At 47.6% G+C, this 14,483-nt stretch overlaps 1 protein-coding gene across 1 annotated transcript in view; it reads left to right on the top strand.

The window, feature by feature from the left end:
* The first annotated feature begins 11,015 nt into the window (after positions 1–11,015).
* Positions 11,016–14,483, top strand: part of LOC125617511 (eukaryotic translation initiation factor 1-like) — a 29,771-nt gene continuing 26,303 nt past the window's right edge. The window contains exon 1 of the mRNA XM_048805724.1: positions 11,016–11,069. Coding sequence (XP_048661681.1) covers positions 11,016–11,069 — 54 coding nt within the window. The remainder of the gene's footprint in view (positions 11,070–14,483) is intronic.

Genomic DNA, 14,483 nt, shown 5'->3' on the forward strand with positions numbered 1-14,483 from the left:
TCTCCTGGGGTGTCTTGACCCTCCTAAGATGTTCGGTGATTCGGTTGCTTTGAACTTCAGCTGTCATGGGGTTAAGACACATGGAGACACATTAAGACACATGGATTCTTCTCCTTGTTCCAACGGGAGCAGCACAGGTCTGAGCTCCCTACGCCCCGTGCAAAAGCTGAGCCTGAGAGGCAGCACGCGAAGAAGATGGAATGGCTGAGAACTTTCCAGAGCTTTGAAGAGCCAGTAAGCCACAGTTACAGACCATAACAAACCAAGCAATCGGAACAAAAAGAACCCCTCAAACTGGCAAATTGTAGAGAAAAATGCAAAAATACAAAACTGGGAGGAAGCAGTCAGCGCTCAGGGAGATTTGGGGGTGAGGGGGGGCACTGGGGATTGAACCCAGGGCACTTAACCACTGAGCCACATCCCCAGCCCTTTTTATGTTTTATTTACAGACAGCATCTATCTGAGTTGCTTAGGGCCTCGCTAAGTTGCTGAGGCTGGCTGTGATCCTCCTGCCTCAGCCTCCTGAACCGCTGGGATGATAAGGCACACACCACCGCGGGAGGCAGGAAGAATTTTAAAGAGCAGACTTCTCATCTGCAAGCACGCAAGGTGGTGGAACAATACCAAAATGCTTAGGGAAAATAACCGTTAAACTAACAAAATGCTCAACAGCAAGAGCTGTACCAGGAAGGGCTAGGTTCATCTGTAGAAAGCAGAAAATGTTCAAGTAACCGTTCTCCTAACTGCCTTGAAGTTCATTTCCAGGAAGGTGAAACCCAGAGGTGTGCGTGGGTGAGGGATGGGGCTGTGCTCCGTGGAGTTCAGGAGCCCAGCCAGCTCCGGCTCAAGGTGGTCCTTAAACCCCTGAAATGACCTTTCCACTGGGAAAATGGTGGCCGTGGAGATAGAAGAGATTTTTTTTTTCTTGGAAAAATAAAAATTGGACCTGCATCAGCGGGTCACACGTCTTAGGAGGTGCTGTTGGTCTGAGGGACCCACATCTCTGGGAGCCATGGCTCAAAGTCTGGAGGAGTGATCTGGCCTTGGACTTAAGTCCTGGTGGCCGGGGGAATAGGACCAGGCCTCTTCCGGCCCCCCACCAGCTCCTTTTCTTCCTTTCCCCTTTAGAATCGAAGCAGCTGTGACTGGTCTTCCCCGACTTCAGCCACTGGTGTTCTCCGCCCTTCAGAACACACACAAGGGGTCCTCCCCACGTGCTCCCCATCCGCCTGCTCCACATTTCACAACTGCCCGGGTAGGTCATCATCAGAGACCTTGAACAGAGGCGACCCCTCTCCTCCCAGCACTGGGGGCTGAGTACCCAGGACATCCCAGTGCCCCTGCCACCAAACCCATCCCGAGACAAGAAACTGTGATTGCTCTGAAACATCAGTGTGCCGGACACTGTCAGACAGCTCTCTGGACTGTGGGTGGCAGCCCCAGGACACAGGAGAGGGCCACCATGTTATTGCAAGGGTGGCGGGGAGGCTGATCTCAGGAAGACAGATGTCCCCTTATGTCCCTGCTCCCGGACCCCTGGGCTGAAAGGAGCACAGGAAGTAAGACTATCAGGGACCAGGGACAGAGGCAGAGGGAGCGCGCAGGCTTGGTGGGGGGAGCTGGATGAGGAGCTGCGGGAGGGTCACGGATGGGTCCATTCCACCTGCCCGACCTCCTCCTTGGCCCTCCTGTTCACAGAGCTGCCTCCAGCTCCCCTGGAACCTGGGCCCACGAGCCAGCGCCCTCCCGCCACACGGGCTCCCAGGAGACCTGCTCAGTGCGTGTGTCCCAGGAGCCCCGAGCAGCACCGCAGAGAAGAACTGTCCCCAAGCTCAGAGCCCACCAGCTCACAGCGCCAGGACTCCCAGGCCGCCTGCCCCGGCCGGGACTCCCTCTACCCTCCCTGAGCCACTGGAGGCCAGAGAGGCCTCTGGTTCCTGGTTCTCTCCCAGGTCCTGTTTCTGCCAAGACCAGTCCCCTCTGTCTCACCCCGAGGGCCCCAGAGGTGACCGTTTTCCTTCTCTCCTCTTCAATCCAGCCTGCTCACCGTTCTCGAGTTTTCCTGGAGCAAATCTCTCTGCATGACTTAGTGATTAGAAACCAGTCGTGGTTCAAAGAGGTCCCCCAAGAAAAGGGCCAGTGTCCTGTGGAGGACAATTTAGCCATATGGAAGAAACCTGTTAGCCCAGCAAGTCCACTGCTCCACCTCTACTCACAGATGTGCCCCTAAATCACTATTATGTGTACAAGGAACCTTACTGCAGCATGATTGGAAAGAGTCTTTCTACATTTCCGTAATCAATAAGGAAAAGGTGAAGGAAATTGCTGCTTGTGGAAGGAGTGAGTGGAACCTCCATGGGCTGATGAAGAGCAGTCCCCGCAGTTGAGACCCAGTGAGAAAAGATGCAGAGCTGCACTTCATGCAGGGTACATTTTTTTTTTTGTAAAAAGGAAAAATTAAATATATGCTGGTGCAGTTTTACCCCTTGTCCCCCAGTTGTCCCCACAAGGGATTGATTCCAGGTCCCTCCAATCATCTCTAGATGATGAAACCTAATACAATGGAAGTGCTACGTGAAGAGTTTCTATATTGTATTGATTAGAAACAATGAGAAGGAGAAAGTCTGTACATGTTCAGTACAGATATCATTTCTTTTTCAAATATTTTCAATCTCAAGTTGATTGCATCTATGGATGCAGAACTTGTGGATACCGATAGCTGACCATGTGCATACGGTTTCCTGAAAGGATACATAAAAATCAGATATTTTTATGTATAAGTCAGCCTTTTGTTACTATAAGGAAATACCTGATGGAGACCAAATTTTTAAGCAAAGAGGTTTATTTAGCCAATGGTTTTTCGAGGTTCATGGGCATAGTATGGCACTGGCATTGACTCAGGTCTGGTGATGGACTTTTTGCTCCCAAAGGAACACATGGCATCATATGTCAAGAGGCAGGGCATGTTCGTGCTATGTCTGCATGTCTGATCTCTCTGTGTCTTCTTACAGAGCCATCAGGACCCAGTCGTGAGGGCTTCCCCCTCACTCCCTTATTAAACCTAATCACTTTCCAGAGGCCCCACCTCTAAGCACATAGTAAAATTAATTTTCTACCCTTTTAATATCACTAACATATGACTTTGGGGATTAAACTCCTGTAAGAGTGAAGGGGAACACCCTTGTTTAAACCATAGCAGCTTCATATAAAATATGAATATTTTATACAATATTTATAATAATTTTGTGCACAAAGAAAAGCTTCATGGTATGGGATTCTCCACTTGTGGCATATAACAGTGCTCCAAAAGTATCGGTTTTTGGATCAATTTGGATTTCAGATTTTCAGATTAGGGATGCTCAACCCATAGTGGTTTATTACATAGGAGAGAGGAAATGCAAAAAGCAAGCAAAGGTGTCCTTGGAGGTTTCCTGGAATACATCCTGTACGCTGAGTTTTGATTGCATTGACCAGAGCTTAGCTAAATGACAACTTCTGTCTACAGGTGTTAGTCAGCCTTCCATTACTATAACAAAATACTCAAGATAATAAAGGTATAAAGATGAAAGGTTTGTTTAGGGTCACAGCTTTGGAGGGTTCAGTCTGTGAGTAACTGATTGACTCATTGCTTTGGGTCTGTGGTGAGGCAGTTCCTCACGGAGGGAGCCTGTGAAGAGCAAAGCCAGCCATCTCTTAGTGACCAGGAAGCAAAAGAGAGAGAAGGGACTGGAATCCCCCAGTCTCCTTTAAGGTCATGCCCCAGTGACCTAAGACCACCCACTAGACCCCACCTCTTAAAGGTCCCCCCACCAGCTGGTTGTACCCATCTGGGGACCGAGCTTTTAATACATCATCCTTTCAGGGACATCCCAGAATCAAACTACGGAAACAAGGAGATCTGGGATGCATAGATGGGCACACAATCTCCAAAATATAGTCCACATTTTGCAGCCACAATTGAGTCAGGAATAAGTGACAAAAATGTAATGAGGTATTTGAAAAATTAAAACCACATTTTAAGTAACCTGTGGTCGATATTGAGAGGAATCAGCAATCGAGGATCTGTGATACACTGGACCAGAAAACTCCTGGCTCTGGGAACAGGGAAGGAGGGAAGGGAGGGCCCTTAAAACTCAGGAGCCAGACCAGCGTCCTCTTTGTCATCTTGCCTATCAGGGCCGCACTGAAAATCCAAGGTAGTGCCTCCAAACAAGAGGCCATTAGACTACCACGGTGCACAGGTGATGTCTGGAGAAATTCCCAGACCGCGTCTGCCCTTAGGAAAGAGGGCCAAATAGGAAACCCCAGGACATCTCTCTGCCCTGCACCTGAGCCCTGAGATTGGGTTCTGTCCATCTTTCCAGCAGGATGGCCGCTGCGGTTACTTGAGCGTCTCCGGAGCCTGGTTTCTGATGGACTCTACATGTTTAAACCACGACTTCCTCATTTGTCAGTTTGTTATTTTACTTTCTGCCTCAGTGGCCCGAAGCAAACGTTCAATTTATATTTTTAAAGAAAGATCCCTCAGGTTCTTTCCTCTGAAAATCCTTGGGGTTGCCTTCACAAATGAGGACGAGTTAATGAGGCGTAAAATTGCCGGATCATAATATTTCCCTCTATCCTTAGGAGAAGGTAATTTGTTGTCTTTGAACATGGAACACACAGTGGCAGAACACTCCGGAGTCAACAAGATTCTTTTTGGAGTCCTTTGGAAGTGGCCCTTTCTTCCCTCCCGCATGGACGCTGGGGGGAATTTTTTCTTGGTTGTCATAGAAAAAAAAATTTTTTTTTACCTCCCAGACGTGCCCCAAGGTACAGGGCTGACATCACTCCAGCTCAGCAGCAGCCTGTTTCTCCTTCTTTCTAGACACTCAGAGACTCATTCTTCTCTTCTTGAAATCAAGCAGGGCAATATTATCTGTTGTGTGCAAAAAAATGTGAAGAAACGTGTCACCTCCAGGTCTGGCCCTCCCCCTTCTCAAGTGCTTGGCTGTTAGATTGATTGTAGATCTTTTTTGCTGATTTTGTCTGAGACACAGAAAGTCCTTTAAATCAGCCCAGGTGTTTCTTTCCTCACTTCCAAAAAAAAAAAAAAAAAAAGTTTTCTTCTACCACATCTTACGTCTTTGCTTCTTTTCTCATTCTTCTGGCTTCTTGCTGCCTTCTTTGCGGTCTATCTATCCCTTGTTGTTTTATAGATCATTTTACAATTGAATTCCTTTTCCCTCTTAAACCAAATTAAACATATGAAGGAATATGAGGCAAATAGAGAACACAGGAGTCTGAATGAAACAATCAAAGAACCTTTTATATTATATCTCTATAGTTTGAATATGTTTTTCCCCATCAAAACTCAAGTTGAGGCTTGGTCTCCATTGTTGAGAGGTACTGGGCCCTTTAAGAGGGATTAAATTCATGCTTTTCTTGCAAGAATGGGTTCTCGCTCTCCTGAGACAGGGTTAGTTACTGCAAGACAGAGTTGTAAAACAAGCCTGTAAACTCCCCTCAGTCTCTCTCACACATGTGCATGTACCTTGGACCACCAACACTTTAATCTAAAAGAAATCTTTTCTTTATAAATCAACCAGGCTTAGTTACTCTGCGATAGCAACAGAAAACAGACTAAAACAATATATTTATAAAGAAAAGAGAAGACAGCCATTAAACAAGAAGAGAAAACCATAAAAAGAGGCCCCTCAGAGGACACAAACAGCATTTTTTGCAATTAAAAATGTGATAGAAATAATTGACAAAATATTTTGAGGAAGTAAGGGAAAAAATGGAAAATTGGGGGGGATAGTAGGGGATAGGAAAGGTAGCAGAATACAACAGTCACTAATATGGCATTATGTAAAAATGTGGATGTGTAACCGATGTGATTCTGCAACTTGTATTTGGGGTAAAAATGGGAGTTCATAACGCACTTGAATCAAATGCATGAAAGATGATATGCCATGAGCTTTGTAATGTTTTGAACAACCAATTAAAAAAAATGGAAAATAACTGAAAAAACCTGAGAACTTTAAAGTATCAACCAGGAAACCAAATAAATGAAGAGACATATCATCTTCATGAATTTCAAGACTCAGTATTTTTAACATGCCTGTTCTCCCCACAGTGATCTACAAGTTCAATACAATGTCAAAAAATTTCATCTGATTCTAAAATTGAGTTGAAAAGCAAGAATATGTGCTGAGAGCCACAGCCGAGTCGGAATGGCCCCTGGCATTTTGCCAATAGTATTGGTTGAGATGCGAGCCATTAAGATGATGCCTGATTCAACTGTATATTAGACCTTTACTGTCCACCTCAGCCCGCCACTTTGGAGTTCTCGCGGAGATTCCTGGAGAGTTCGCATTGGTTGGGGAAGGTCCGGAGGAGGGATTTCCGGTTGGTGCCGGGTGCTTGGCGATCACGGGAGTGCGGAGAATAAAGGAGTTCCTGTTTTGAACCTACGAGGCTGTGTGGCGGCTCGGTTATTTTGTGCCCAGCCAGACTGCGGCAGATATGTAATAGCCAAGAGCTAAAATTGTTTTTTGTTTGTTTGTTTAAAAAGGACAAAGTCAGGACTCATACTACCTGATTCTAAAAACTTAATATAAAGCAACAAAGATTTAAAAATAAGAGCATAGAGCTGGGCACGGTGGCACACGCCTGTAATCCCAGCAGCTCAGGAAGCTGAAGCAGAAGGATCACAGGTTCGAAGCCAGCGTCAGCAACTCAGCAAGGCCCTAAGCAACTCAGTGAGACCCTGTCTCTAAATAAAATATCAAAAGGGCTGGGGATGTGGCTCTGTGGTTAAGTGCCCCTGAGTTCAATCCTCAGTACAAAAAAAAAAAAAAAAGGAGAAGAGTATAAATGATAACTAAGTAGTTACATGGAACGGAAGTGAGAGGTCAAAACAGGCTCACCTATTAAATTATTTTTAATAAAGGTGCCAAAACAATTCAATGGAAAAGAAAATTCTTTCCAACAAATAGTGCAGAAACAACTGGATAACCATATGAAAAGAAACAAAACTCAACCCACAAAATTTAGACATTCCTTATAGGTCTTAAAATGAAGCTAAAGCTATAAAGTTTTTAGAAAGAAGACTTAAAATTAGTTTTGTATCTTCAGGAGTAGACAGAGATCCTCAGGCCAGGCAGGTGGTTGATGCACACCTGTAATCCTAGCTACTCAAGAGGCTGAGGCAGAAGGAGGCAAGTTCAAGGCCAGCCTGGGAACTCAGTGAGACCCTGTCTCAAAATCAAATATAAAGGGCTGGGGGGGTACGGGTAGACCATGTGCCAAACGTTGGCAAGGACGTCAAGGAACAAGAACTCTCGGGCATCGCTGGGGTTGGGGTATAAAATGATATACCACTTTGGAAATCTATCTGGTGGTTTCTTATAAAGTGCAACATACTTTTACCCCATGGCCCAGAAATTCCATTTCTAAGTAATCACCAAGAAAAAGGAAAAGGCATAAAAATGGGCTGATTTTATTTCCCGCCTCCCAAATTAATGTCCAAAATCTAACCTTGGTACCTGAAAATAGGACTGTTTTTAATTAAGTTCTTTAATTTTTTATTTTTATTTTATTTGTTCTTTTTAGATCTATACGACAGTAGAATGTATTTTCACATATTATACACACATGGAGTACACCATTCATTCTTGTGGTTGCACATGGAGTTTTTGTGCATTCATATATGGACATAGGAAAGTTATGTCTGATTCATTTCAATGTCTTTGATATATCTTCTTTAAAGAGGCAACTAAAATAAGACACCTAGGGTGGGCCCTAATCCAATATGACTAGTGTCCTTATATGAAGAGGAGAGGAACACAGAAAAGACCTTACACACTAATATGATGTATGCCCATCAGACATTTGTTCAAGAATGATCATAGAACCTTTAATAACCAAAACTGAAAGCAAGCCAAATGCCAACAGGTGCCACCAAACAATGGAGTACTACTTAACAACAGAAAGGAGATAACGATAGACAAAGGAGATAAAGAATATATGCCTCAGGGGTTGGAGTTGTGGCTCAGTGGCAGAGCGCTTGCCTGGCATGTGTGGGGCACTGGGTTCGATCCTCAGCACTGCATAAATAAATAAAATAAAGGTATGCTGTCCATCTACAAGTGTACAAAATAAATTTTTTAAAAAAAGAATATATGCGTCAGAGCTGGGCATGATGGTGCACACCTATAATCCCAGCAGCTCCAAAGGCTGAGGCAGGAGGCTTTGAGTTCAAAGCCAGCCTCAGTAATGGCGAGGCCCTAAGCAACTCCGTGAGACCCTGTCTCTAAATAAAATACAAAATAGGGCTGGAAATGTGGCTCAGTGGTCGAGTGCCCAAGTTCAACCCCTGGTACCAAAAATAAAAAGATTTGAAGTGAATTCCTTGGGGGAGGGGGAATGGGAACTAAGGCAGAGGGTGGTGGAGGAGGGCTGCTTTGGTTTTCCCTCGGATTATGTAACTTTTAAAGCAACAGCAGTCCTCACACACACTCAAATCACTTGCTCAGAAAAACACTTTAGAACTGCTGGCTCAAAAGAGAGGAGCTTCTTTTGTTTGTTTTCTTTGCTCTGCTCCTAATTCATCACCGCCTTGACCCCAGGAACAGGGTATCAACTGTGGCTTTCCAAAAACACATGAGAGTGCCATTTCCCCACCCCTCGAGGACAGAGGATCATGGTTGGTTTGAATCTTCTTTGAACTGAAGGTTGAACAGCAAGGTCTCGTTTCATTTTCCATCTCTTTGATTTTCAGCCACATGGAACACTTGTATCCATGTTACTCATTCTTTATTCTATAATCAATTACTTGCTCTTACCCCTTGGCTTTTTTCTTTTCTTTTCTTTTCTTTTTTTTTAATGGTACTGAGGATGAAACTCAGTGTTCTGCTGTGGAACCACGTCCCCAGCCCTTTGTGTTTTGTATTTTGAGACAAGGTCTCAACAAGTTGCCCGGGTGCCCTCACACTTGCGATCCTCTTGCCTCAGCCTCCCAAGGGCACCATGGCCTTGAGCCACCCTTCGCCTTTGTTGAGATTGAAATGCCTGCCAGATTATTATTATTATTTTTTTTTTTTAAGAAAAAGATGTTTAGGTACTAAAGCTATTAACCCTTTTATCTGCAGTATATATTGGAAATTCTTTCCTTCATTGTCAGATATTTTTAAAAGTCATGTCATTTTTTGAAATGTCAAATGTTCCATTTTTACCTGGTATGAAGTATGGATATTTCTTTTAAAGGGAGCAAGAGAAACAGAGCTGGCCGCGGTGTTCCTGTGACCAGGCAACCAGCTGCGCTCTGGCTGACAGAGAACAGGAGACCCTGACAGGAGGGCAGGAGAGGGCGGCTGGGGAGGTGACACTGGTGAGTTGGGTTCGATCTCATTGAGAGGTGTAAGTGGGACGGGGGTTCTGAGAGTCCCCAGGTGATAGATCCAGGCTTTGGGGATGTGGGGTTGTGGCAGACAACCTGGGGGTTCCTGGCTCTGGGGGAGGAGCCTCCACAGTGGTGGACTCGGTACTGTAAGGCTTCTCCTATGTGCACAAGAAGACTCCGACCTCTCCAGCAATTAGAGAAATGCAAATTAAAACTATAGTGAGATTCCATCTCACTTCAGGCAGAATGACAATTATCAAGAATACAAGGAACAATAAATGTTGGCAAGGATATGGGGGAAAGGCACACTCACACATTGCTGGTGGGACTGCAAATTGGTTCGACCACTCTGGAAAGCAGTATGGAGATCCCTCAGGAAACTGGGAATGGAACCACCATTTGACTCAGCCATCCCACTACTTGGTCTATACCCAAAGGACTTAAAATCAGCATACTACAGTGACACAGCCATATCAATGTTTATAGTAGCTCAATTCACAATAGCTAAGCTGTGGAGCAACCTAGGGGTTCCAACAGATGAATGGATCAACAGATGAATTCATCAACAGATAAATGGATAAAGAAAACGTGGTACATATACACAATGGAATATTACTCAGCCTTAAAGAAGAATGAAATGATGGCATTTGCCAGTAAATGGATGGAACTGGAGACTCTCATGCTAAGTGAAAAAGCAAGGAGCAAGAAGAGGTGAGAGAACCCAGGCTCAGCAGGGCAAACCCAAGGGTCTAGGGGCTTGGCAGGAGTTGAGGCAGCCCCTGCTGCTGTTCCTGGTTTGTTCCACCCCTGAGAGCTGAAGGAGAGGAGGGGAGGAATTCAGAATATGAAGTGTGTCCATTCACTGGCTGTCTTCCAACTCTCCTCTTTGACCTGAACCTCTTCTTAGTCCCAGTCCCTTTCTATTCCTTACAATGATGTCCCCTTCTCACCAGATCCCATCTTCCTTTTCCACCTACCTGCTCCTTTTCCCTTCTGGACAGAGAATGGTGCACAGTCCTGGTGGGGAGCTCTAGGGCTCCAACTCTCCCCCACTTAAGGGCTGGTGCAGGGGCGGATTCCCAGGCATGCTGGTCTGGTCGCTGACGGAGGGGATGGATACCTGAAATACCTGTAAGGATGTATGCGCTGGTATGCGCGTGCACATCCTGGGGTCAGGATACCACCTCAAACCTGGCTGCCCCAGCTGCTGTGCAAGGACATGAACCAGGAGCATGAGTTTGAAGTTCAAAGAAAATGGTGAACGGTGGCAACCAGATGAGTGTGCAGAGACAGGGTACAACAGGGTCAAGCTGATGCCATTTCCAATAGATACTATGCCACCTGGGTGACCCCTGGCTCTGTCTACTGTGCAGCCCCTCCCTCCCTCCCTCCCAGGGGAGCAGCTGACACCAGCCCACCGCCTCCCAGGTGAACCCAGATCCCATCACCCTGCTCTACAGCTCAGGCCCACCAGGGGCTGCCACCATCAGGACCCTGGTCACAAGTAGGCCACACAGCAGACGCACCAGGAAACTGCCCACAGCCGACTGAAGGGAGAATGAAGCTTGGTCGCAGAAGGAGAAGAAAGATAGGAGGATCCGGGGTGGGGAGAGGAGCCTCTGAACCCAACATGGGGCTGGAGACTGTGCGCAAGACCCACCTCAACCCACCAACTCGGGGTGGCGTAGGGGTTAGACACAGGGAGCCCCTGGAACAAGATCATGGAAACCCAAGGATCCTGGGCAGAGGGAGAGGTGGGCCAAGAGAGAAGAAATGACCAGAGTTGTCACTGCCCTTGGTAACACTGCCAGGGGTCACTGCCAGGGGCCCTGCAGCACAGAGCTCCATTGGATGGGGAACCTAAGGCCGCAGGGACCTAAGGAAAAGCAGAGGGGTCAGGGAAAGTTCCCGGATGGGCATCAGGTAAACCTGAGTGGAGCGTCCGCAGGGCCTGAGGGGACCCCCAGCCAGGAGGCAGGACACCTAGTCCTCGTCCTCCTGTGGCCCTGAGCAGCTGAGTGACTTTGGACAGGCCGTTGGCGTTCTCTGGGCCTTGCTTCCCTCAGCTGTTGAATCAGCTCTGATAGAAACGTCCATTCCTGAGCCCACCGTGGGGGAGTTCAGAGGTACTCCTTCATCCCCGCCTAGCCAGCTCTGAAGCTGTGTTCTGGGGACCCCCTTCAGGTCCCCACATCGCCCTGTATCAGAGGCCAGCCTCCTCCCCGGAGATGAGGCTGCCCTGCCTCTTCCAAGCTCTCCTTCCAGAGGTGGCTTCCTCGGCCCACCTCCAGCCCCCCAGGAAAGGACTCCGAGTACCTGAGACCTGACTAAGGCTTATTTCCCTCTGTTCCCCGAAGACAGCAGAGACCTCCTGACCAGGAGGTGGGGTTGAAATGTCACAGGGCACACTTGGCTCTCAAAGTCCCTGGCGAGGTGTCCTGCAGCAATTTTCAGATAGAGTGGACTCACACAACCCCTAGGAACCATGAGCAAGGCATTTCCAGGCCTCGCCGCCCCAGCCAGCTTCCCTAAGCATCGCTGCCGAACAAGCCTCCGGAACATGCCTCCGGAACAATGGCACCTACTAAACCCCACGTACCGAATGCCACATTATTTTCTGTCTAATAGTCTCTTCAGGGAGTAAGTTCAGATGCAGGACAATCTCTACACATTACTAGATACCAAGTCCGTTTCCCCTCTACGCTATAGGGAACACTGAGTGTGATGTCATTAAACACGAAATAATAAGTTGAAGCTACTAATGACCTTAGTTATATCTGACCTGATCCATTGTGGCCCCGGTGTCCAGCAGAGCTAACCCGAAGAACCCAAGACCCCATACCATTGAAGGGGACCACTGAGACACCATGGCCCGGGACCTCTGCTCTCTCCTGCACTGGAGAATCTTGACAGTCTTCCCTGGTGTGTGAGGTCGCTTGTCACAACGGGTCAGCTAATGTTCAGATAATCTTTGTGCAAAAACTCATAGGAGTGAATGTTTGAACACTTCAAGTTCAGTTTGTGGGAGAAATCCACATTTTCTATTTGAGAGATTATGCAGAGGAGAGAGAGGAGGGAATTTTAATTTTGCGGACCCAAGGTAGGAAAAAAGGGGCCTCAAGAAAAAGAGTAAAAACACATTTGTAATTTAGAGTTTACTGGTCAACTAACTCCAAATTTCCACACCAGTCTGCACCTCAGACTTAACTGGGGATGATTTTTAAAATGCAAATGTCCCGGCCACACCCAGAGGGATTACATGAAGCCTTTGAAACTCCAGGCCATCCCACTGTGCACACAATCTTATTTAATTTCCACAAAGCCTTGTGAAGCAGTTGCCACTGTCCCCTTTGACACTGAGGATAGGAGCACGGGCATCTTGGTGATCTGCTCTAGGATTTCCCGGGAAATCAGTGGCACCAGGAGCCCAGCACTCCTGCTCACGTAGGTGTCGCCCTCTGACCGCACGGAAGCGGAGCCAGGGGTCTTCTGTAGCACTCAGGAGGGGACTCCGAGGCAGCACACCCGGCCCGGGTGATGGACAGGCTGCTCCTGCCCCCTGCTGGCCAGAGACTGCCATGACCGCGAGCGGGCCTGTGTAAGGTCGCCTTTGCCCGGAGCCTTGCTGCTTTTGCCTGAGGGGCACAGTGTCCCAAGAGCGTCCCCCCTCCCACACTCTGCCCTCTGAGGTCTCCTGTCCTTCTCACTTGCTCTTTGGTATGGTCTCCCTTTCCAGAGGGCAGTGAGCGCTGGGAGGGTGGAGCCGCCCTTTCTCTCTCCAGTCCACAGCCTCCAAAGGGAGGGGTCTCAGATTCCTGAGGGGGCAGACTGCTCAACCCTGGACCTTCAGTTCTGTTGAGAGTTCAGTTGGGTCCCCAAAAATAGAAGCCACAGAGAGAGGTTCAGGCTCCGGTCCCCAGTCCTGGAAGGGTTGCTCTTCCCAGGTACCACTGGACCCTAATGGGATTTAGCTCACCCTGGGAGGTGCCCAGGAAATGCGGCCTTTGGAGCACTGTCAGAGAATGGAGGAAACACCCCTGGGTGGCCCCAATTGCCTCTGGAACCCCACTCTGTTGAGAATATGGATACTGTCTTCCCCCAACCCTGAGCCTCAGAACTTGAGAAGAACCTAGGAAGGCAGAGCCCACATGAGTGCCCTACCTGCCTGTTCCTCCCTGGGTACAGCTGCCAGGCAGAGGGGACTCGGCTTCTCTGACTGTAAGGTAGGAATAGTGCCTCCTCTCTCATCAGGTTCCTGAGGTGAATCGCTCTGGGTGGTTATAAACACCCACACTTAGATGCTTTGTCCTGGGTCCCTCTGCTCTGGTCCTATGCAGATGTTCCCACCAGCCCAGAAGAATGCCCAGGACCAGGCAGGTGTCTCAGAGATGAATGGGTCTGACCTCCTTCTCTCCCAGTACCACCCCTCACCCCCAGACAGACAGACAGACAGACAGACACACTGTTGAGTTATAGGGCACTTTGAATCCTCCATGAGTCCTGTAGAGCTCAGTGTCCATGCTGTGTGCCCCAGGAGCCTGAGCCAGGTGCAGAAGGGGCAGCCCTATTGCAGGTGAAGACCTCAGGTGGAGGGAGCCTGGTGAGCGGTTCTTGCTGGGCAAAGGAGGCAAGGACTCCAGAAACTGAAAAAGATTCAGAGGGTTGATGACAAAGGGACCAGGAATTTGCAACCATTTGTCAATTTCAAGTTCCATTCAAATTTGGGCTAAATGGGGGCAGGGGGGCGGACTGGGGTTTCTGCTTCAGCGGTACATGCCTGGGGCACTGGGTTCGATTCTCAGCATCACATATAAATAAATAAAAAATGTTTTTAAAAAATTGGGATAAACATAAGCTTCTAGCAAAAAAAGACTCAAATNTTTTTTTTTTTTTTTTTTTTTTTTTTTGTATGTGGTGCTGAGGCTCGAACCCGGGCCGCACGCATGCCAGGTGAGCGCGCTACGGCTTGAGCCACATCCCCAGCCCCAAGAGATTTTTTATAAGTATAAAATTTTCCTGTTTTTTTTCCATCTTGACCACTGCAAGGATTTAAAACTTTTGTATTAGGAACCCGAGGAGTCATCTGATGAATTTGTCC

Source organism: Marmota marmota, unplaced genomic scaffold (assembly GCF_001458135.2).
Source record: "Marmota marmota marmota unplaced genomic scaffold, marMar, whole genome shotgun sequence".
NCBI classification, from domain to species: Eukaryota; Metazoa; Chordata; class Mammalia; order Rodentia; family Sciuridae; genus Marmota; species Marmota marmota.